The 25,059-nt window shown below is 45.3% G+C and overlaps 1 protein-coding gene across 1 annotated transcript in view; it reads right to left on the bottom strand.

Annotated features, from left to right (window-relative positions):
- Positions 1 to 22,980, bottom strand: part of DYNC1H1 (dynein cytoplasmic 1 heavy chain 1) — a 65,973-nt gene extending 42,993 nt beyond the window's left edge. The window contains exons 1-11 of the mRNA XM_027120595.1: positions 22,570 to 22,980; positions 14,937 to 15,024; positions 12,778 to 12,951; positions 12,285 to 12,540; positions 11,567 to 11,753; positions 9,359 to 9,630; positions 9,040 to 9,267; positions 4,954 to 6,030; positions 4,076 to 4,255; positions 2,543 to 2,692; positions 756 to 902 (exon numbers count right to left, since the gene is read on the bottom strand). Coding sequence (XP_026976396.1) covers positions 756 to 902; positions 2,543 to 2,692; positions 4,076 to 4,255; positions 4,954 to 6,030; positions 9,040 to 9,267; positions 9,359 to 9,630; positions 11,567 to 11,753; positions 12,285 to 12,540; positions 12,778 to 12,951; positions 14,937 to 15,024; positions 22,570 to 22,822 — 3,012 coding nt within the window. The 5' untranslated portion in view covers positions 22,823 to 22,980. The remainder of the gene's footprint in view (positions 1 to 755; positions 903 to 2,542; positions 2,693 to 4,075; positions 4,256 to 4,953; positions 6,031 to 9,039; positions 9,268 to 9,358; positions 9,631 to 11,566; positions 11,754 to 12,284; positions 12,541 to 12,777; positions 12,952 to 14,936; positions 15,025 to 22,569) is intronic.
- Positions 22,981 to 25,059: the final 2,079 nt, after the last annotated feature.

Below are 25,059 nucleotides of genomic sequence, written 5' to 3'. Positions count from 1 at the left end.
GACGGCGCTGAACACGTAGAGCCAGTGAAGCAGACAGGCCAGCAAGGTGGAGGAAAGCCAGGAGAGCCGGCAAAAAGAGTGTGGCAAGGAGGGGGCAGGACAAAGAGAACTGAGCTTACGTTCACAGTCAAGGAAAGAGACACGCCTCCGGATAGGATCACTGTCTTCCAGAAAAGTCGGTTACAGCAGAGATCGTGGAATATGTTTATTTGAAAACCACTGGTCCTGTTTAGAAGCACTATTGCCTAGAGACCAGGGACTGAATGCAACGGTCTCTTGGGTTTTCCTTTTGCTCTACGAGTGTCCTACTAAGAGCATACTATATCTGGGATTTGCTTTAAAATAATCTGCTGCTGGGGGGTGAGGAAGGGAATATGATGAAACAAAATTGGCCACATGTTGATAAATAAAGCGGAGCTTCATTTATGAGCTCACATGATTCCCTCTGCTTTTGGGTATGTTTGCAAATTCCCATAATAAAAATGCAAGTGGGAGGGTGGGCAGGGAAAAGCAGGAATTAAAATTCCCACAGAAGTTCACGGAGGGCATTTCTAAGAGACCACTGACACCAGACCTCCGAACCCGACTGTGTGGAAAAGTAACTACTGGGAAGAACGTCAGGTCACACAAAGCTTCCTCCAGCTTTCCCTCAGAGTGCCGAGCTGAGGTCTGGAGTTTGAAAAGACGCATCAGGAGCTCTTTAAAGAGGCGCGTGGAGGTGGAGTCCCAGAGCGAGAGGGAGACGCAGAGCTCACCTGGTACCTCTGACTCTGGATCCTGGGGAGAGACAGTACCACCATCTTCCAGGCGAACATCTCCTGGTACAGCTTGTACCTGCACTCCTCGATTGGCGGGTTCAAATAGATGACCTGGTTGGTTATTCTCAGCTCATGGACGACATTCTATGAAGCAAAGATTTCATTTTTACTCAGCAATCTATTTCAGTAAAATGGCTTTGATAAAGAACACTTTTTCTCTCTAATTATTAAACTACTTCCGTCTGAACCACAAAGTCTTACTTTATCAACAGACTCGGTTCTTCCCTGACTTCATGTTTGTGGTCTGTGCCCCCGCCAAGGAAAAGGAGGTCAGAGGGCAGGCCCCGCTTGGGTCCTTCCTGGGTCCCCCAGTGCCTGGGTGTCATACACACAACAGGTGCTCCGTGAAGCACCATCGGATATGACGTGTGTGATGATATCTGGACACGAGGACCTTGCGACCTGAGAAACCAGTGACACGAGGCTGATTTTACTGATGTATGTTTACAAGTCGGGGTCAGTCTGTGCCACCTGCCAGTGCTTTAAGCTAATGGAGAATTCCAGCTCAGTCTCCACTAGATACTGTATCCACTCAGACACACTCACTGGCTTTTCTGCATCTCAGTATTTTAAAAAGTACACTCTGGGGATGAATATCTGTAATATTCCAAAGTGAAAACATTTTTCAAGCATAAAAGCGGAAAAAAAAAGAAAAGGTATAAAGTCTGCGTAGAAAAAAAACGCCAATTGTTTCTCCCAGATCAAAGTTTTTACTTGCCCAGCTCTTCTAGGCTTCTGTTTTGTGAGACCTTTTTATTGGTAAATATAACACACATACTGTAAACTACATAAAACTAACACATGGCTTAATGAATCAGTGTGAGGTGGACAGCTTTATAGGCACCACCCACGACAGGAGACAGGGACCTACTTGCAGAGTCTGAACAGAACTTTCTGGAAAGCTTGCTAGGCCCCAGTTGACCACTCCGTCACACGAATGGGCAACAGCTGGCTTGGAGACAGACTGCTGTCCTGTGCGCTACTGCATTCTCTCACAAGAATTCGACTCAATTTTTGTGAAAACAGTGACATTTTAGGGTCATAGTCTGAACACCTGCTTGTAGCAGATTATCATGTTCAGTTCTGGAAATGATTTCTTACACATCATACATGCTTAGAAAGCAGAGATTTTTTTTTCCCAGTGTAAATTTATTTCTAAATATTATTTTCTATTAAAAAAAACTTCTATTTTTGAAACTATTTTAGACTTACAGGAGAGTTCTAAGGCAAGTATGAAGAGTTTCCATACACCCTCACCAGCTTCCTCTAACGTGGTGTAATTACCAAAACAAAGACGTCAGCACTGATACAATACTATGAACTGAAACACTGACTTCAGTCAGATTCCCAGGATCTAACAAGGACACACATCACAGTTAGTTGTCACAGCTCCTCACTCCCTTCCAGTCTGTGACATTTTCTCAGCTTTTCCTGTCTCTCTCTCATGACCGTGGCATTCTGGTGTCCTGTGAGATGGCCCTCCACCTGGGTTCGCCTGACGTTTTCCTCATAGTTACTGGGGGGAAGACCATAGGGGTGAAGAGCCCTTCTCATCTCACCACAGGTGACAGCATACATCTCCCCTGGGATGCTGACTTGGGTCAGCTGAGCGTGGTGGCACCTGTCAGGTTTCTCCACTGTAAAGTGACCTTTTCCCTGGTAGTTTTTAAGGGGAGAACCTTGTTTAATTTACTATCGAATCGGCTGCCCTGGGAAATACTGACCTTGATCTTTGGCTCTCCTCCAGGTTTGTGACTAACTTGAGGTGCGTCCGTATCCATGTCAACCTCTGCTTTATCCTCAGCTTGTCCAAGAAGCACCTGGGTCCAAGCTCTCAGGCCAGCTTGCAGGCGGACGCCCAGTATTCTTTCAATCTGCAGAGAAAACACGTCCAAGAACACTGTTTCTTCCAAACGTTAGCTCAGAGCACGTTAACAGAAAGCTGATGCTTTAGGTCCAGGATGGACTGCTTCTGACTGCAAGCCTTCGCCCCTGCTTCTCAGCCTCATTTCCTCCCCTTCCAGCCTCAGATCACCGTCTGCTAGGCTGACTGTGCTTTCCACTTGCAGGATTCCCACTTATAAGGGATAAAGATACCAACACAAACGCAGCAGATGTAGCGAAGGTCTGGATATTTGTTCGGTATGATAGACAATTTACAGAACGAAAGCATTTTCCTGGTAGCCTCAGAGATAAAACTAGAAAACTATAATTTGGAGATTAAACAATTTTCTTTTTCTTTTCAAAACGGAGGCATAAGTGACATGTAACATTATTATTAGTTCTGGACATACGACATAATGATTCAATATTGGTATATACTGCAAAAGGATCACCACAGTAAGTCTAGTTAACAGCCGTCACCAAACAGTGACCATTTTCTTTCAACAAGTAAAGAAGAAAGCCAGAATTCTCTTCTGATCTGTAACGAGACAAACAGATTTACAAACAGATTTCCTATGACTAGGATGTCTGTATGTCTTGTTTAGCGTCTGGCCACACAACCATCCTGGGAATGCCGCGAGGGCGGCTTGAGATAAACTGGGACTTGCAGTCGATTCAGAAGAGGGGGGCCTGTGAACTTTCACTGTTTGGGTCCCACTGGTGGATACACTGCAACTTCTGTATCCATTTTAAAGGAGAAAACCTGTGACCCACACACAACAACTTCAGAACTGACCAACTACCATCTGTCCACTGAGTGACCTCTGCCATAAAACATCCTCCTTCTAGAGACTTCACAGCTGCACTCTCTGACATACACCAACGAGAAAGCGACATGGGGTGGCAAGTATGCTTCAAACACACACACACACACACACACCCCTACACGCGTGAGCCAAGATCCTCTCCACCAGGAATAAGAGGTTCTTGGATGCTGGGTGGGATGGTGGAGGGGGACAAGGTGGTCAGAGAAGGGTGCCAGGAGAAGAGGGCCAGGAAGAACCACCTAAATTATCAGCAGAGCAGGGAAGGGCAAGTAGGAGGTTGTCAAATATCCAGAAAACAGAGAGAACTCTTTCTCCTCCCCCACAGCTCCCTGCTTCCAACTTACAAAGAAGGTTACTATGGCCAATACCACAGCTCAGCTCTATCATTAGCTACACGGGATTTCTGGAGAGAACTGGACTGTCACTGGTAACTTCTATGGAAACGTGCTTCTCAGTGACAAAACTAATCAGCTGTGGAACAGGGCCCACCGCTACGCAGACAGCAGACAAGTGGGCAGCACTGTGTGTAACAGGCCCCATACCCACCTCCATGTCCAGCTTGTTGACCCAGATGGGCAGGTTGGAGTAGGAGTGCAGGTTGAGGTCGTCCACAGCCTTCTGCACTCTGTTCAGGATCTCGGAGAAAGTCTTATGATCATACATGCAAGTCTCCAGGGACCGGACTTCCAGGTCTATTTTTTCCTCAATAATCAGCAGATCATCCACCTAAAGGAAGGTATACTTAGTATTTAAAACAGCCACTCACTCTATTTCTTTATCTTACGTATATTCTTCTCAATTAATAAATGTCCGAGGCAGAGAAGTTCTTCCACAAATAGCTAACCCTACGTGTTGGCGTGAGAACACACCTGTGTCTCTGTGGAGGAAGGGAAATGTATGGAAACGAGCAGCTTCCCCCCTTGCCCGCCCCTGCTCCCAGGAAGGGCGACCTCTGACTGTCAGTTTGGGAGGAGGACACCAACGCGCTCCGCTCAGCACTTTCCCTCGCTGGGAGCCGGCCGCGCACCAGACCAGTGGACTCTGTCCTGCCCGCAGTGGCAGCTGGGCAGCTGGGCGAGGGTCTGGGGTGGAAGTCCAGGTCTGGGGCAGACTGACCGCAAGCACCACGACTGCAGATCGAGAGCCCATTCTCCACGCAGCTTTACCAGTAATAAAGCTCTCGTGCCCTTCACCTCTCTACTGGTTTCCGACCTGAACTCGGGCTGTCACTTAACGGCTTCCCTAAAGCCGCAACACCATCCAGCAGCCCGGTGAGTGAAAGCCTGCTTTCTCCCTCTCAGCGGACTCGGCCCTAAGCTGTAGGGATCACGCGTGCCCTCTGCGGGGGAGCTAATGTATTAACGGATTAGCCATCGCTGGGTTTAGCTCATTCCCCAGACGTGGAGGATGAAAGCAGAACACACCTTTTCTTGGAAGTTGAAGACAGTCTCCGCTAAGCGCTGCACGTAGGGGTCGAGCTTGTAGGACTCCCACACCAAGGCGATGCCCTCCGCGATCAGAGCCTGCACCTCCTTTTTCAAGCCCGCGACCAGCAGGGAGATGGTGTTGCGCTCCTCCACCTTCTCACACGTGCGTTCGTAAGTCCGAACGCTCTCGATCAGCGAGATGGCAAACGGGTAGAGCTGGTTTGCTTGGTGAGCCTTGTTTACAATCGCCAGTGGGACTCGGAAGCCGAGCCACTTGAGGTTTCGAACTTCTTTGGAGAGCGTGATAATCTCGGGGAGAAAGTTAACCTTCAGCTTGAGGACGTTTCCGGACCGGCCCCGGACGCGCGTGCTCTCGATGGTGAAGATGCGGCCTGAGACGCCCAGGTTGCGCTGCTGCACCTTGCGGGCCCAGTCGTCGAAGATCTCCTGCGTGTTGAGCTTCATGCGGAAGCTGTCTCCGTCCTGCTTCAGCTTCTGTCCCTCCACGTGGTTCTCCCAGCCCTTGCCCAGCACGTCCTCCACACGCTTCATGTAGGCCGTCAGCTGTCGGTCGATCTGCTTCGCCCAAATGATGGACCCCGACACCGGTGGCAGGTCGCGCACGTGGCTCATCTTACACGCCTGGCTCTGCGGGTACTGGACCTTGAACTTGTCGTGCAGAGACTCGATGTCGTCCTTCACACGCTGGATCAGCTGGGTCTGGTACTCGCGGATGGCCCCACGGATGTGAGGCCTGACAAACAGCGCGTTGAACCTGGAGAAAATCCTGAACATCTCATTGGCGTTCTTGGCTGTGCCGAGCTGATCTCGAAGGCGAGCGGTGATCCGGGTCTCCACCCTGTCGATCCTCTCGTCGTATCTCTTCATCGCAGCCTCCCAGGCCTCCGTGCCCTCTTTGGAGACGTCGAGCCCGTCCACCTCCTTGACATTCTCGTAAGCGAGGTTGACCTCCTCTATGGCGTTTGCGTCAGCAGCATCAAAGAGAACCTCGGCTACTTTCATGTCTTGGGGTTCGGGCACCTCTCCTTGGTTCTGCTGTGCAACTGCTGTGACCTGGAAGGAGAGGATTCGTAACGAAAACGTCTGCCAAATGAAGACTCATCCCGTCGCGCACGAGCAGCACACACCACACAAAATGACCCGTCCACCATGCAGGTTCAACGTGTAGCCAAACATTTTATAACTACAACTCAACAAGACCATGTAAGACATTATACGGTATGTTTTAACTCTGTGCTGGAAAGATCTTCTGACAATGTAGTTTCATTGCTTAAGCTAAAAGAACATGTCTTAAAACCTGGGTTTGGGGTTCTTCCCTCTTCAGTGTTTAGACTATGATTAAAATTGCATTGGAAAGCTCAGGAATTCACAGGAGTGCTACGTACAAACTTAGTATACAACATGCTTTTCCTTTTCCTTTTTTTTTTTTAAACTTTAAATTATAATCCATCAGTCCATACCACAGTAGAGGGACAGATAAAGTGCTACGGTAACTAAGGAGAGTCCCTTCAGTTCCCTTCATGCTACTGGAGAGACAGCAGAGTACACACAGGATCTTTGCCTCAGGAAATGTTAAGACTTCCAGGCATATCTCAGGCCCACACTCTCACAGAATTATAACGCTAGGCAGGGGTCTTGATCTGGGGTCCACAGATGCCTCGGATGAAACTCAGACAGTCTGTGAATTTGTTTGGGGAAAATCATTATTTTCACTAACTCCCTAATTAAATTTAGCATTTCCTTCAATTACGAATGTGGGCTACAGCCACCGCTGTTCACAGTTCCGACTCTGTCATCAATAACTCCTTCCTCATCACATCACAGCTGTACACATCCTACGATCATGTTTATGCTCACTACTTCAAACTTACGGTATTAGGCCTGTCACTAGGTCTTGCTCTTTTACGTGTTCATGGAGAAGCATACAGATGACTAGATCACAATTTCAAAACTGCTGACAACTGTTTATTTGTAAACCTGTGCGTTTTAGTTTATGTATTTAAAAACATTCTGAGGACTCTGGGTTATGACAGTGTAGGAGCAAAAACTGGGCACGGTGATTAAGCAGCCATTTCAAGACAGCGGAAAACAAGCAATGGCGGCCAGCACCTTGAGCTGTGTTTGTATCAGGTAAGAGCAGTGAGCTGACGGCCGTCCTGCCTGCAGGGGCTCCCATCCGCCAGCTCAGGCAGGAAAACCCGCAGCTTTGCAGGTGGGAGGACAACAGCAATAAGCATAAAGGGGAGATTCTGGAAAAGACAGCCTGACGAGGGCCGAGGTACTAAATTACACGGACACACAAGAGACCCTGGGGAGTCCTGCAAGAATGAAAAGTCTGGGCAGATTTACAACTTGCTGTCAACCAAGAATTCTATAACTGGTCAAACTATCCTTCAAATATGAGAGTGAAATATTTTTCCCAAAAAACGAGAAATGAGGGAAACTGTTGCCAGCAAACCTATGGAACAAGAAATACTAAAGCAAGTCCTTTAGGCTAAAGAGAGAAGACAGCAGAGAGTAACTTAGGCCATAGGAAGGAATGAAGAGAACTGGAAACTATAAATCGGGGACAAACGTAAAAGACTGTATTATTATTTTTCTTTTCTTCTCCCGATTTTTCTAAGATATATATGACTGCTTAAAACAAAACTTGTAACACTGTATTGCTGGGTTTACAATACATGTAGTAGGTATGTGATATACGTGTACGGGAAGAACAGTGTTATTTCCACTGTTATAAATACGACAAGCAGGAGGAGACAGGGCTACACCGGTTATGAGGTTCAGTCAGTACTGAGCACGTCATGATAAATTAAAGATCTAGAGTAATCCCTAAGAAAGAAAATTCAAAGAAATACAGCCACAAGTCTATAAAGGAATTAAAATGATATACTAAAAATAACACAAAAGAAGGCAGTACAGGAACAGAGAAACAACAAAAATGAGACGAATGGAAAACAAATAGCAAATGGCAGGTCTAAATCCAACCATATCAATAATTATCTTACGTGTGAACAGACTAAGTAGTCCAAAAGACCGTTCTGAGAATGTATGCCTGCACACCTGAGTTTATTATACATTTTACAAATGTAAAGGATGTACATATTCCATGGTTTACAAACAAAAAGAAAGCAGACAATGATCTTTTGAAACAATGGTATCTGGGAAGAGGGATGTGGCAAAAAAGGGTCCAGACACCCTAGGCCAGAACGAATCAGCCCCAGTCTCAAGTCTCTCATGGACACAATGAAGGGTTAACATTTAAACCAACACACGCACATGTGTACATACAAATTAGTACCGCACTAAGTAAAAAGATGCCGAGGATGTGTTATTAACAATCTGCTCCACCCTGAATAGCAGGCACTCCTATCGGAGAATGAACCCTTCTAGATGGCATAATTTCTAGACTGGATCCCCCCCAACCCAACTAACAGCTTATTATAAAATTTTCAAACTACAGGAGGGTAGAAAGAATTCTAGACTGAATACCCATATACCGCCACCTAGAGCCTATAATTAACATTGGCTCTGTACTGGCTTTATCCTATATCTATCCACTTACCAACTCTTCTACCTATAAGTATTTCTGGACTGGGTTTTTTAAAGGAAGAAAGGCATTGGTGAAGAAGAGTGGTGGACTGAGAAGAGATAAAAAAGCACGAACAAAGAAAATGAGTCATTTAATTCTTTTAATAAATCTGAGGCAAATGCAATTATTATCCACATTTTAGAGATAAGGGGTCTGGGGAAAAGGTTAAATAACGTGCCCCAGGCACATGGCTAGTTCAACGGTGGGATTAGGATTTAAACCCACGAAGTCTGGCTCTGGGGTCCATGCAATTTGGAGATGGGGATGAATCGATGGAGAATGTGAAAGATTTGAACTGAAACACCAGGATTCAGAATCACTAGATCTTAAAAGATTACAGTGATGGGTAAAAACGGAGCTAAGGAAGTACTTCACAGTATAAAACAGAAACAAGTAGTTAAATCTAAACAAAAAAAGAGAGAGGGTCATTCAAACAATGCACATACGAATTTCTAGAATGTGAATCACACCTGTGGCCTCAGGACCCTGACAATGACAGCTCTCAGCTGCTCGTGCTGGCGCCTAAACTTCCTCATCTGGTCCAGTCGAGCCTGAAGCTTCCTGTGAGCAGGGTTGATGCGCCACACCATCTTCAGGTTTTCCTCCCTTTTCCTTTTGACAATGTCTCTCAACAACACCTGGAGTTTCTCATATTCATCATCCCAAGTCTGAAAGACTTCAAAGCACGCGACCATAACCTGGTATATAATTTAAGAAAGGAAGTTTATTATTAAAGCGGATTTTCATCTCAGTGCCCCCAGGTTGGTTTTCTGATATATTACAACTCACTTTTTCAAATTCTTCATAAGCAACATGCATCAGTTTTCTAGTGCCCAGCACTTTGAGTAACTGAGAACTCAAGTCTCTTGAGATCGCCTCCACCAAACGCAGTGCCCTCTGAATGGGGTATTTTGTGTTTCGGATCTTTCTCAGATGGGTGAAAATTGCAACAAGTGCCTGCCTTATCTTGTCCAGCTCAGTGGCAGACAGCAAGTCATTCAGAGGAAAATCTTTCATCAGAGGATTGTAGTCATTCACAGTTTCCAAAGCCTGTTTCAGACCTAGATTAACATAGAAACAGTTAATGGTTTTCACATGAAGTGATACAACTATAATGTTGTTATATGTCAGTTATACCACAATGAAAAAAAAAAGCAAAAAGATATTTCTTTTAGGTTTAAATACTGCTTAAGTAAACGAAAGTATATCCTCACAACAGAGCATTTTGATGTTGCAAAAGATTTAGTGACACAGAAATTGTGCTATTTGAAAGAAAAGAGTGTTATTAACAAGATAATCCCAGTGTGGTCTCATTATTGCTTTTTTAAGAATATCAGTCAACTCAGACAACTCATATGCACTCCAAAGCCTATGAGTGGTAGCCCCAAAGATTTCATCTTTTTTTTGCTTTCTATATTATCTAAACATTCTAGTAATACCACCTTAGTATTTTTTTTTAACATCCTTATTGGAGTATAATTGCTTTACAATGGTGTGTCAGTTTCTGCTTTATAACAAAGTGAATCAGCTATACATATACATATATGCTCATATCTCTTCCCTCTTGCGTCTCCCACTACTTTAGTTGTTTTGTTTTGTTTTGTTTTTTTGCGGTACGTGGGCCTCTCACTGTTGTGGCCTCTCCCGTTGCGGAGCATAGGCTCCGGACGCGCAGGCCCAGCAGCCATGGCTCACGGGCCCAGCCACTCCACGGCATGTGGGAATCTTCCTGGACCGGGGCACGAACCCATGTCCCCTGCATCGGCAGGCAGACTCTCAACCACTGTGCCACCAGGGAAGCCCTACTTTAGTTTTAAAAAATTAGAATTTTATCATCCTTAAGAACAGTAAAATTTAAATTTTATACCCATGGCTCAAGTTAGGGGAATGTATTATGGACATGGAATCACAGAAAAACCTGGCTCCTGGTCTGTTTTTTTTTTTTTTACTTCCTCTGGCATAAGATTTACAAAAGAAATGTATTAGGAAAGAAATAAAGGTTTCAGAGGTATTAAAAAATTCAAGGTATACACTTCAGTACTAGTGAGTGCCCATATCCCAGTGAACATATGCAGTATGACCAAAATAACTGGAAGGTTTCCACCCGGAATTCCCTCTAACATGTAACATGTGGGCACCACAACCTTTTTTTTTTTTTGCGGTACGCGGGCCTCTCACTGTTGTGGCCTCTCCCGCTGCGGAGCACAGGCTCCGGACGCGCAGGCCCCGTGGCCATGGCTCACGGGCCCAGCCGCTCCGCGGCATGTGGGATCTTCCCGGACCGGGGCACGAACCCGTGTCCCCTGCATCGGCAGGCGGACTCTCAACCACTGCGGCACCAGGGAAGCCCCACAACCTTTTTTTGAGGTGAAGAAAAGAACATGACAACTGCTGCAGTCCTGATGACTTGTTCTAACACGTCTCTGGTGGGCACAGAGTGGTAGAGCAATGTCCACCCATGGCCAGTCATTCCACATTTGTGTGCCTGGTACATGCTCATTCAACATCACTCCCCCTGCTGCCCGTTCAGAAAATAACTTTATCTTGACTACTTTTCAGAACAGGGAGGAGGGCAGAGAACAGAGGAAAGGGGCAGGTAAATAGCGGAAGAGAAAGTACTGACCAGCTCTCCTTCCACAGCCCTGTGGGCAAAGAACTTCTGCTTAACAGAAACCGTGTTTCTGTTTGGATTGTCAAAAGCACACTTGACTTCACACTAAAAAAGTACAGCCTACGCAAGGAACCAAGTAACTGAGAACACAGGAGGGAAGCTCCCAGCGCCCCCTGTACTCATGCCTAGAAACTGGCTTATGTTCTTAAAACCCTGGAAGGGAAAGGGAGGCATGTGAGAAAATCATTTTCATTACCTAGAGCTGGGGGAAAGATGAGATAAGTTGCCAAGGAGTAAACAGTCAGAAAAGATGGTGCATCTATTCATTTTCATCACAAAACCCAGGTCAACAGCTTATTGATCAGACTATCAGCTCTAGTGCTTACCTGTGTCAGTGTCGAAGCTGACGGTGGCATGGAAACGCTTGCCGTGTTTCAAGATATCCAGTGTCAGGAGAACTTCTGGGCTCTCTCGTTTCTCCTGGATGCGGTATAACGCACGTTCCAAGTTTAGCCAAAAACTGATTTCCTGTAAGGCAGTTCCTGAGGCAGGATCTCGATCAAGTTTGGTCACCTTAAATATAAAATAACATTCAAGAGTATTCAGCATTTAAACAAAGGTAAAAAAACGTACCGTTAACTAAGAACATGCATTATAATTTAGTTTTTACATTTCAAGCAGATTTCCTTCCTTGTATTATAAGCGGTTTAGTTTGAAATCAAAGGTCTGGACTTCCCCGGAGGTCCAGTGGTTAAGACTCCACGTTCCCACTGCAGGGGGTGCGGGTTCGATCCCTGGTTGGGGAACTAAGATGCTACATGCCACAAAGTACAACCAAAAAAAAAAAAAGAAATCAAAGGTCTGAGACAGCTGAGATTAGCGCTCTCTCAGGGATGGTATTTAAACCATGTCACACGGTACCCTTGACCACTCCACTCCACCTGGGCCGACGTTAATCCTCCACTGAGCATTCCCAGGACCAGTGGGAGGTACTGCTAACAGTCATCACAGAATTCACCTCGTTGACAAGAACTTGGACCAGTTTTCTCACAGATATTAAAGAGTAAAGCGTTTTACATGACATTTTCAATACTGTGCTCTTACTTTTTGAATTTCTCGGATCCAGCGGTTAACTCCAGATTGTAACTGATTGAGAAAAGTTGGGTCTTCAACCTTATCTCCAAAGTCTGTAACTTTCGGCTTTTCTCCACGCTCGTAACACTGTTTTGCAACATTTGTAATAATTGGATGAATGGGCAGGCTGATCTCTGGAATTTCAATATTCTGCTGCAGGTGAAGGAGTCCCATTTCAAGTTCTGCAATCTTTTTTTCAACTGAAGGAGCCATTTTATCACCATCCCTAAAAAGACAGGAAATGCCTCAAACTTTAGTGCGCTATTGGTCTCCAAAGAGATTCTATTATTTCAGGTCTGTCAAATATTAATAATACACATTTTCTTAATGCAACAGATTTACACCCTCTTGGTTTACTAGCTTTTCCCTCCCGATTTCTGAATTTTACATCATCTTCCACAGCGTGTTGTGAACGTTAAGTAAAACACGGCATTCAAACTAACAAAGGAAAAATGGTTTTTACCTGTCTGCCTTGCCAGACTCTCTGATATAGGACTTAAAAAAAGGAGCCACCGCATTGCTAATGAAAGAGTGCAAGGTTTCATACGGCGAGTCTTCACTGAGTGTGAGGACGCGGAGCTGGGACGACACTGGCTTGTCTGCGTCAATCACTGGAGTCCGTTTAATGAATGCCAGGCTGAAAGAACGGAAAAGAAGAAATTAGAACAAACAGTCTCATTCTTCATCAGTTTTAGTAACTGCAGCCTTCTTTGTGTTGCATGCAAACTAAAAATTCATTTGAATGTTTTAATTTTAAAATCATATCAGGAATAGACTAAATTGTTGCTTTTCTTATAGTGAAATACATTGCTTCTCTTTCTTTACTCACCTATGTGAGAACTGGCAAATCAAGGTTAAGGTTATAACATGTGACCATGAAAGCAGACCAAGTGAGTTTATCTCATATGGGGGTTGAGTTCATAACCTTGCCCTCAGGAAAACTAACCTCCCTAGCAATTGCAAGTTACAAGCCCCGATTAACTTAAATCCGATCTCATAATAATTTGTCCCATTCATTTACGGCATTGAATCACATGTCAACTTGACTAAACAAAAGTCACCTGCAGGTTGAAGTGACGAGAGGACATTCCAGGCCCCTGCAGCCTGGCCTAAACCAACTCTTCCAGTTTCATCTCCTGCTACGCACCCCCTACCCCACCTGAGACACCCTTTAAACTACATGGCTCATTCTCTAAACTTCATGTGCTTTTGTGTAGTTGCTTAAGAAACCTATATTCATCTGCTGAAATTCCAAGTAACCCCCAAAACCCAACTCCAGCATCACTTCTCCCGTGGGGCCATCCCTAAGCAGAAGCAACTCCCCAGTCTTCATGTTTCATGGTATTCTACACCTCTGAGACTTTGCCAAGTATTACAACTAGTTGTGTATCTGCCATCCTTTCTGCCAAAAGACCATAAACTTCTTGGGAAAAGGAGCTATGTTTTATTCCTTTGCACACCTACTGCTGTATCTTACACATAACAGGTGCTCAAAGGTGGTTGAATTAACAGCTTCAACAGAAGCAATATTTGAATTTTCCAGTTCTCAATATTACGTATATGTACTTTATACATAATACTTCACATTATTCTAAAAAGTCAGTGAAGCTTCCTGATGTGACACGCTGAGAAGGAACACAGTCACAGTAGTATTCCTGCTGAAAATGTGCAACTTGACTGTAACCATGGAGAAACATCAGACAGATCCAATGGAGGGGCAGTCCGTCAAACTACTGGCCTGCACTTATCAACAATGGCAATGTCATCAAAGACACAGAAAGAAAGACACAGAATTGGATTCTGGATCATGGGAGAAATACTGTAGGGGACATTATTGAGAAAATATGAATATGTACTATACTTAGAGTAATACTGTACCAAAATTTCTGGAATTTGAAAATTGTACTGAGGCTGTGAACAAGAATGTTTTTGTTCTTAGGAAATGCTGTGAAGTATTTAGGGATAAAGGGGCAGGTTGTCTATAACTCTCAAATGGTTCAGGAAAAAAAATGATGATGCAAACATGGCAAATGTTAACTGACATCTGGGAGTTCTACATGCTACCCATGCAACTCTTGTAAGCTTGAAATTATTCAAAGTAAAAAGTTTTAGAAAGCCAAGGCAAGATAAACATTTATGCACTTGAATTTGAATATGTCTACTGGAGTATAAACTGGCACAACCTTTTTAAAAGGTGGGAGATCTGGTAACACACATTAAAGACTTCAATGATGCATCGCATCTGAACCAGTAATGCTATCTTTAGGGATTTATCCTAAAAAGAATCAGACCGGTGTACCCATCAATGTTTACTACTTACTTGTAATAATGGAAACTCAGGTATACTCTGAGAGCATTATTATTAGATATGCTAAGTACGTTACGGCTCAAACCTAGAATGGATGATGCCGTGATATGGCAATTAAAATAAAAATATTTTAGATTTTATACTGACTTGGAAATCCTCTTAATTTGAATAAATAAAATCAAAGATAAGAAACTGAATTAAAGAGCAGAAATCTTTTGGGTGTTTTCTTAGCATCTCTGTCTGAGTCGATTAGGATTTACATTTAATCCTCACAAGTTTATACTCCAAAATAATGGTATATTCATACTACTCACCTATTGGACTTAACTCCATAATGAATGTCTATGTTGATGTTATAGGAAATAAATTCTTTTTCTTCTTCTCCTTCATCACCAACATCCTCTACAAATCATAATAAATATTCTATCAAATTCATGTCAGTATTCCAATTTTTAATTTATCAACTGTTCAGAGCACGACTAGCCTCACCCCAACCCCAGCCTGACGTTTAAACCCCTACGTGACTCGGCTCTACCTAATTCTCCCTTCTACCCATTTTTTCTGACTGCTGACCCAGGCACTTATTTGCTGTGGGATCTTGGGCAAAGTTCTTAACTTCTTGGCATCTCCGTTTCCTTGTTTGTAAACTGGGGACGCACTGGCATGCCTGGGTCGTTGAATGACTGAGCCGCTGCCTAGAGTGGGCCCCGGCCCCAGGGCGGTGCTAGGTGGTGTCCGATAAGGCCAAGTTCTCCCCACCGCATCCCAGCAGTCTCATCCCCTGTGCTCCAGTCACAGAGGTCGCTTCCCACCCCCAGCCCCAGGGTATTCTGCTCAGGTGTCTACTCAGCACTTGCTATGCGACAGGCATCACTTTAGGCGCATCACACGTCTACCCCTCAACGACACTATGGGGCTTGGCATGACTATTATTATTATTATTTTCCAAGCAAGGAATGTAAGTAAATTGCCCTCAGACATGTGACTGGAAAGGGACACAGTGAAAATTCAGAAGTCTGATTCCAAACCCAGGCTCCTCAACAGCCTGCCCTCTTCCCTCTTTAAGGCCCCTACAGGGAAGCCCCCAGCAAGAAGCATCCCCAGGTCACCAAGGGGGCATTCACCCGGCTGTCCCCTCTGCTCTTACAGCACTTTCACAGCCTGCTCTGGGGTCAGTTTATGAATACAGCAGTGATTTGAAAAAGCTTACTGGAATTTAATACTAAGATAACTCAAGATGCATGCGAATAAAATGTCTACATAGCTAAAAATGAAAATTGAAAAATTAATATAAAAATCATAAAAATGGGAAGTAATACAAACCTCTGGATCTAGTACTGATCAGCTAGATGGGTACACCCTCTAGCTGAATTATCTTTGGGACGACATACTGTATGGAATAACTGCATTAGCAAAAATTAATATCGAAGGATTAATCTAACTTGATATGTATGATTCACCTTCACTTCTACGTCATGGTGTAATAACAAAGGCAGTAGACTTAACTAAGTGATCTCAGGAAAGTCATTTTTCTTCCTGTCAGCTTCAAATTCGTAAAACGTAAAAGGGGCAACAGAGGAGGGGGTGGGATATTAAATTAGGTGGTCTAAAAGGTTTCTATAAATGCTAAAAACTATGCGCAAAAGCTATTTGCTTCTTTCGTTTTAAGATGAGACAAATACAAAATTCACACTAAAAGAATATAAAGTATTAGTATATTTATTTATATATATATATAAATATATATTCATCAAGACAATTACTCTTCCAAAATGTTGTTTTTAGTATAATTTTAGGAAGGAGAGGAGGAGTGAGTGGCGGAACATTTTCGTATGCCAGTGACTTCCTAGCTTTTTTTTTTTTTTTTTTTTTTTTGCCGTACGCAGGCCTCTCACTGTTGTGGCCTCTCCCATTGTGGAGCACAGGCTCCGGACACGCGGGCTCAGCGGCCATGGCTCACGGGCCCAGCCGCTCCACGGCATGTGGGATCCTCCCGGACCGGGGCACGAACCCGTGTCCCCTGCATCGGCAGGCGGACTCTCAACCACTGCGCCACCAGGGAAGCCCCCTAGCTGTTTTTTAAAATTACTAACTACCTGAAAAAAACCCCAAACCAACCAACTGAGTTTTCTAACTACTGAAATGTGGACATACCACAAGATAAGATAAATCATACTGCCTGAAACCAATCAAACATATAATTGCAATCTGTAAAACACAAAGAAAAAGAGTATAAGGAAATACCCCCAAACTAAAATAGTTGTCAGGGTGGTGGGATTATGAAATACTTTTTCCCTTGATTTTTGGAACTTTCAATAATACTGTTCTATGACTTATATAAAATATGTCATTAAGATAACACCCAAACAATAAATAGACAATAAAAGTAACATTCTATAATCACCAAAGGAAATCACTAAGTAAAAAATATGGTGTAACCTTGAATCATATCTTCCTCCCGGACAGAGCGGCATCCTCTATACAAATAAAATCATATAGAAAACATGCCAACTGGACACAACATCTAACCACATCCCCAGCACATCCTAATGCAAACAGGGTTAAAGGAACTGGCAGCAGGCCAGGTGATGAGTCACGGCTGTCTGGGGACCACTGTGAACGCCCAGCCCAGCCCAGCCCAGCCCGCGCTAGGAATAACACTGCAATGCAGCAGGAGACGGCTGGGCTCGGGAACGCACACACGCACACACGATGACATAATCCTCAGACACGGGTATGCAAAGTACGTGTCCTCTACTGCTCTGTAAAAGTCTAACTTCCTTTGATGACAGTAATTTATGCAAGTCATTATTAATATCAGCCATAGACTACATTTTGGATTAGTTTTTTAACGCTATTCCCCATAAATACGAAGATCATATGAAGTCTGAGGATGTCTGATTCCCGTTATAAAGAACACATGACATGGTTTTATAAACTGCCCAACAATTTAAACTTTCCTGCCTCTTTATAAATTATTGTATTTTCCAAATAACAATAATTCTATTTCTGCAGAAACTTTAAAAAAAAATTGTTTAAAGGAGGAGAGAAAGACACTTATTAGTTGATTCCCAACAAAGAGGGTACTAATCCTGCTATATACGAACACCATCTGCACGTTTATCAGGTAATACCACTTTCGGTAAAGTCTGAACCAGTTTCCTAATGATGCTAAAGTTACTGGTTAATACGCAACAGACTGATACTGTGCTGCCTACTAACACATTCAGGGAACTAAAATACCAGCGCAGACAGGCTGCACCTGACTCTCGAGTTCCTGTGCTGCAAGCCATACTGATACATCTTACAGCGCCCTGTGGACATTTCTTTGGTTAACTTCTGAGAGTTCATCAAATTCCTAGAGATGTTCAAAATGTCATTTAGCACTATTCTGCATATGCTTCTATTGAAAGATGAATGTATTTCAAAGTACAAGTGATTTGTATCATTACCTTGTGAATTAGGTAAGCAATGTGCCTCATTTAATGAAATACAAACAGATGCACATTCAATTACCTTAAGACTCATATCACCTCTCCTAGGTAGATGGGTATGTGTCCGCAGACTGGTGAACAGGCAACTGGAAAGGGGTGAGGGGAGGCTGCTGGCTCCCCTGCCCTTGGTCATCCCCTCCCTCCCTCTCCCCTCCCAACGTTCTCCAGCCACAGGGCAAGCCTCCTCTCAAGCCAGCAAACGAAGCCAGTCATTTTCTTTGGCCAGATGACGTGTTACGTGTTCCTGGCTCTCTTTATCGTTCCTTTTCTTTTCCCTTTAAAATCCAAACAGACTCCTAATACCTCATTACTTTGGGCGATTCGCTGTCGTACACTCCCTCCCGGTACACGCCCTCCTGGTAGCTCTCCGCTTTCCCATCCCCGGTACTTCCTCCAGCCACCTTGACGTCCACCCGCCCTTCTGTCCTCCTTCTGAGGCCGTGACTTCTTCGCATCCACTCCCTGCCCTGCACAAGGCTAAGAGCGTGGTGAGCGTCTTGAGTCTTCTCCTCCATCATAACATTGTTGGGAATTTGAAAGGAGGGTTGAACCCCATGTAATCCTTGTACACAAGGTAAAACTGGGGCTCCTCTTGACATTTCCAGGAAAAAAGAGAAGGAAGTGAAAAAAACTAAGTCAGTAATGCCTAAAGGATTTAAGACTTCATGCTTTTTAAGGCTAACACTAATTCAAAAGAAGTAATTGCTACGAAGTAAATGAAAACAAACACTCCTATTTAATGGATACCAAGGAATTCAACAGAGAAATGAGTTCTTAGGTTTCAGAATCCTTCTTAAAACATCCTTTTCCTAACTGGGTCTTAAAATCCTGCGGTTTTGGTTTCCTCACTCATGACAGAGGCGCTGGACTAAATCTCTCCCGCCGTTCCCAGCCTGATACTCCATGATGCTGAGAGTCGAAATTTCCATCTGTCTTTACTTTTTAAAAAGAAGTAATGACTGCTTTCCCTTTCCTGTACATGAATTCCACTCACTACGAAACACCTCACTTTAAAAAGCATCTTGCTGCAGACTGCTTTGTCCTACAGAGGGTGGGGGGCCCACCTATGGCGTGACAGCACAGGACAGCAAGAACTCAGGCTGATGGACTCCTGGCCCAGCGCTCCAAGACAGTGCCATGTCACAGCAAATATTTCCTATTAATTTATTAATCATTTTATTAACCATTTTGGGGTCTAAGCCAGAAATGAATACTTTTTACTCATCCATCTACGACATTTCTTCTCTTTTTAGGGAAATTAAGTCCTCAGAAAAATAATGTTTAAAACCCCACAAAAACATACCTCTCCGTACGCCACCGCGCCTCTAGGAAGCTGAGTCCTGCAAGGAGCAATGGCTTTCTTCCAGACTCCAGTCATCTCTGCACTAACGAAGAGGGTAAAACCCCCTGAACCACGTACGTCAGGAACAACTAGAATCCCAAGCTTCAGGTACGCACCGACTAAAGGCAGCCACTACTTCCGGTCTTACAGACGAAGCTCCAAGGGTAACACGTCTGAGTGGAACAAAACCGAACCAAAACCCCACAGCACCCGTTCCCAGCCTGGTCCCAGACAAGCCCTGGAACCACCACTCCAGCAGCTGCAAACCGCAGCATCCTTACCAGTCCCTACCTTCACCTTCCAACCTTTCACGGGGCAGAACACACCCCAAAATGCACTTCAGGTAAAAAGCGCTACAAAAGTGTCATTAACATCGTCATATGCCTATCACGTAGGGATCACCTACCTGGTCATACTTTTAGAAGTACGCTATGAGGAAAACAATTTTCTATAGGCCAGGAATTACAGGAAGGAGATTTCTCTTTTTAAAACGGGGAGCTACAATTTGACATTCCCTTTCACCAACTCTTCACTATCAAAATTAACTGTTAGGGGGCCTTCCCCGGTGGTCCAGTGGTTGAGACTCCGCGCTTCCCCTGCAGGGGGCACGGGTTAGATTCGATCACTGGATGGGGGACTATGAGCTCGCATGTGGCCAAAAAAAAAAAAATGATCAAATGTTACAGTCACAACCTTTATTCTACACTTTAAAGGCGGCTTTACTTTAACAAAAAAAGTTTAAAGCTAGCTGGAGTACTTAAAAAAACATATAGAGATATACCTTCATATAAAAAAAGCTTCTATATACATGTGTTTGGAAAATTCTTTCCATAAAAAAGGGGGGAAGTGGGGGGAAGATAAAGTAAAAGTAACTTCTCCCGTTCATTAAATAAGTTATATGACTTCATTGTTGGTGGCGGTCTTTATTCAGCTCAAACCATTCAGATTTATTCTCCATGTCATAATGCAAGCCTGCCTTTTCACCGTAAATAACTACTGGGTGTTCGTATTTGATTAAATGTGCAACTGGCAATGCTACCTCATAAAAACCAGCCCTCCTTCTAAGTGACCTGGGCTAACACTTATGTCTAAATTATGCTAGTGTAGCCAGGATGCTAAGAAGACTGATGGGACGACATAGTTCTTCCTCAGATTTTTGTAAGTGAAAAATAAGTTAAGACAGGTTGAATTACTAGAAATACTTCCAGGACTTTTATAAATCCAGGAATGAGATAGGATTTCAACTGCAGACAGTCTCATTACCTAGTCAACGTTCAAAAGTGCAAGTCATTATGGAGCCAAGATTTGGATCCGTGGGTACTCGCTCTGCTGAAAGGAGAAAATGGACCCATCAAGAAAAGAGAGGTGATTTGCACCAGAAAGCATTCAACAGAAATAGGGTCCCCCTCCAATAATTTTAGCAAAGTTCAATTCTAAGTTGTTTGAGAAAAGTGAATCACTGAGGAGCACTCTAGAAGCAAAGAACAAAACCTACCATTTTTTTCTGTAAAAAAGAAACTGAGACCTAAGGTAGAAATCACTGATTTCAAAACAAAAACTGTGCAATGAAAATATGATCAAGAATCAGCCAAGGTAAAGCTACTCAAAATACAACAATGCAGATTAAAATGTATTTTAATAAAATAATGTATATTCATTAAAAAACGACCAGAAAGACAGATATCAAAATGCTGACAGTGGTCATATCCAGGTCGAAGGATTTCAGGTGACTTTAATTTTATCTGTATACTTTAATTTTCTATTGTGACTATATACTTTTTTTGAAAGAAAATAGATGAGTCAAAAAAATTTTTTTTTAAACAGTAGCAGTTTCCATGCAGGAAAACAACCCCAAACACTCGCTGGGTCACACTCGCTGACCCTCCTGCAGAGGCCAGTGCTACAATGAAGCATCTCCTCAGTAGCAAAAACCTTTGAAAGAAACAAACTATCTGCAAGAAACTAAGTGTGTGTAGGGGAGCGGTGAGGCAGATAGCTGAGATTCTCTTACTGACAGAACCATACAGCTTTTGAGATCATAAGAAGCTTGTCTCCGAACACTTTCAGACAATGCCCAATCCTTGGTGCTAAGCTAGCATTTACCTGGACATCATCCTTGGCTTCCCGGATGGACGGTGCCACACCCAGACATGTGCTGTCAAATAAGCTCGCCATTGGCTACAAAATGGTCTGAAAGCAGCAAGGGGAAACCCTCCCTGAAGGCAAGCTCCACTCTCAAGAGGAACCTAGGCTTGCTTTTGGGAGGTCACTATTTGAGGAGACTGCTGGAATATGCAAACCTTTTGTCCCGTCCCTCCACTAGGTGCCTAACCTAAGTCTCTCTCCTTTTAAGATCTGTAAAATAGATTCAAAGACGATGGGGCCATCATTAGGATCATCTAAGCATCACACAAATACAAGCCATGATGAAGGAAAACAAGCAGTGGGCTGGACACTGAGATGCTGAGTCTAGCCTAGGGAGTAGGATTAGCTGGTGTGACCTTGGGGCAGTCACTTCGACTGAGCCTCAGTTTTCTCGCGTCTGAAGTGGGCAGATGCACCCACTCAACAGGGACAGCACTAAGTCCAAGAGGGAGACCTGCGTGCGCTATCCACCCAGAACAGTGATGCCCCGCTCGCAGCCGGGGCTGTCACTGTCACTCCTCGGGCCTCGGCATCTGGGTCCGCACAAGGCAGAGGCCGGGATGCCCGCCGGTCAGGGCTCCCCCAGCTCCGGCTCGCCAGTATCTCCCCCTACACCCGGACGACCAAAGGACCACAATCCAGGCTGCCCCCGGCGCCACCCCTGACACATCCCTCCCGAGGCCGGCCTTGGCCTGGACGCAAATCGAAACCGAAAAGCCCATGTGACATTGGAGGCCGGGATGCGGCCTCCGCCCGCGCTCAGCCCGGGAGACGCTGTCTCCACCCAACTCGGCCATCTTGAGGCCGAGCTGACAAAGCGATCCCATTGTTGCGGGTGACGGCGAGGCTGGGCAACCTCCTCCGTCCCCGCGACCCGGAAGGGGGCACCCTGGGGCCCCGGCGGCAAGGGGTGTGGCGGGAGCGAGGCGGGGCGCCGGGGGACCCACCGCAGCCCCGGCCCCGCACCTTTGAGCGTGGAGCGCTCCACCAGGACCGTGTGCACCTGCGGGTCCGAGAGGAACTTGCGCATCTGCTCCAGGGCGCTCTTCTCCTCCAGCGCCGCCTCGAGCGCGGCCGGGGCCTCGCCGCCATCCTCCAGCAGCAGCGGCACCAGCTTGCGCAGGTGCTTCTGCAGCACCGACACGTCGGCCACGTTCTGCACTGCCGACACCTCCAGGCCGGCCGAGCCGTCCTCGCCACCGCCCCCGGGCTCCGACATGGCGCCGCGCTCGGGACCCGCAGGCAGCGCTGAGAAGTCGGCCGCGACTCGGCGCGAGAGCGAGCGGGCGGACGCACGAGAGAAACGAGCACCACAGGCCGACCGCCCGCTAGCCCACTGTCGACTGAGGAGAGGGAGCGCCGGCTCCTCCCTAAAGGCCGCCGCCCGCCGGCCCCGCCCCGCCGCCGCCGCCGCCGCCGCCCGCCTCCCGTCGCCCGCGGCCGGCGCCCGCCGCAGCCACTGGGCCCCCTCACGGTACCGACGTCACGACGTCGCGCTCAGGCGTCCCGGGTGACTCGGCCGCGCAGCCTTCTGGGACTCGTAGTTCCAGTGTTGGGCGGGGCTCCGCAGTACCGACACCTCAAGCCCTAACGGTGGGAACTTGCGGGGGGCGGTGAGAGGTGGTCAGGGACTACGTCTGTCCTGTTCACTGCTGTGGACTCAGCGAACAGCACAGAGCCTGAGACACTGCACTAATACTGAATGAATGAATGGTGTTAACGAGCTAACGTGTTTTGAGCATTTAGCCTGTGCCTGACATTGTTCTAAGCACTTAACCTGTGTAGTTTCTTTGAACGAATGAATGACTACGATGTGTTGAGCTAGAATATAGTCATCTGTGTTATTAAATATACATAGGGAGACTGAGGATCTTTTTCAGAGGGAGAGGAGATGAGGGAAGTGTCACATTGCTAGGCTGGAAAGAGGGAGGTTGGGAGGGGACGTTCCCAGAGCAGGAAGCAGCTTCTGCAAAAGCAGAGAGGCCTGACTGTAGGAGCGATGTACGGGAAAGCCAGAAGGTGACACTTGAACGGTGGGGTGAAGCCTGGCTGTTGTAGGTTCTGGTTGCTAATGGCAAAATAATTCCCCCCAGAATGCCGTGAGGACCACGGGGGAGTGGTCCTACAAGCATCCACCTAGAACAGCAGCCGGGGCTGACGCTGTCGTTCCGATGGCCTCAGCATCTGGGTCCACACAAGGCAGGGACTGCAGTGCCTGCCCAATAAGTTTCCCCCCAGCTCCCATTTGCCTGGACCTCCTCCAGTACACCGAGATGACATAAGGGCCAGAATGGAGGCTGCCCACATTCTTGGTTTAGAAATGACAGTTATTATAAGGAGCAGTAATTGGCTTTTGAAAGTTCAAACTCATCACTCGCTTCTTAAGTTGGGTGGAGGAAGGGAAGCCAAAGGTGCTATTTTTATATCAAAGTGCACAGTCAGAGAGCTGAATCCTGATTGGTAGAACGATGATGGGATGATTTGATTTCCCCAAATCATCTTTGGAAAACTGCAAAACACGCAGTATGCCTATTCTTGTTCAGTTACCCAGTGCCAAGCCCCAGGAACTGCTGGAACATGAAGACTAATGAGATGATTCTTGTCTTTAAGAAGCTCATGGCAGAGGGGACAGATTAATATCCCATCCTCCTCCTGCCTTCCATCAGTCCACTCTTCTTTTTCTGTGGAATTTTTAAAATTGAAGTATAGTTAATGTACAATGTTGTGTTAGTTTCAAGTGTACAGTAAAGTGATATATATATATATATATATCTGTTTCAGATTCTTTTCCGTTATAGGTTAAGATTTTTAAAAATTAATTAATTTATTTTTGGTTGCATTGGGTCTTCGTTGCGGTGCGCAGGCTTCTCATTGCAGTGGCTTCTCTTGCTGCGGAGCACGGGCTCTAGGTGCGTAGGCTCAGTAGTTGTGGCACATGGGCTCAGTAGTTGTGGTTTGCAGGCTCTAGAGTGCAGGCTCAGCAGTTGTGGCGCACGGGCTTAGTTGCTCCGCGGCATGTGGGATCTTCCCCGACCAGGGCTCGAACCTGTGTCCCCTGCATTGGCAGGCGGATTCTTAACCACTGCACCACCAGGGAAATCCCTATTATAAGATATTGAGTGTAGTTCCCTGTGCTATACAATAGGTCCTTGTTGCTTACCATTAGTTTGTTTTCTGTCTGTGAGTCTATTTCTGTTTTGTAAATAAGTTCATTTGTATCATTTTTGAAGATTCCACATATAAGTGATATCATATGATATTTGTCTTTCTCTGTCTGACTTATTTCACACTAGTCCAGTCTTATATCATATGCCCGAGCAGATCTAAATAAACTTCCTGGAAAAATACAAAGCACTGCAATGAGTTTGTGCTATGATCATAATGGTAATGAATAATAGTAACGCCACCAACAACTAACACTGAGAGCTCACTCAATACCAGGCACTCTGGTAAGGG

The sequence above is a fragment of the Aethalodelphis obliquidens genome, unplaced genomic scaffold (genome assembly GCF_003676395.1).
Source record: "Aethalodelphis obliquidens isolate GAN/ISIS:26980383/991018 unplaced genomic scaffold, ASM367639v1 scaffold21, whole genome shotgun sequence".
In the NCBI taxonomy this organism is placed as follows: domain Eukaryota; kingdom Metazoa; phylum Chordata; class Mammalia; order Artiodactyla; family Delphinidae; genus Aethalodelphis; species Aethalodelphis obliquidens.
Note: the sequence above shows the minus strand (reverse complement) of the source record. Positions and strands in the feature narration are given on the sequence as shown.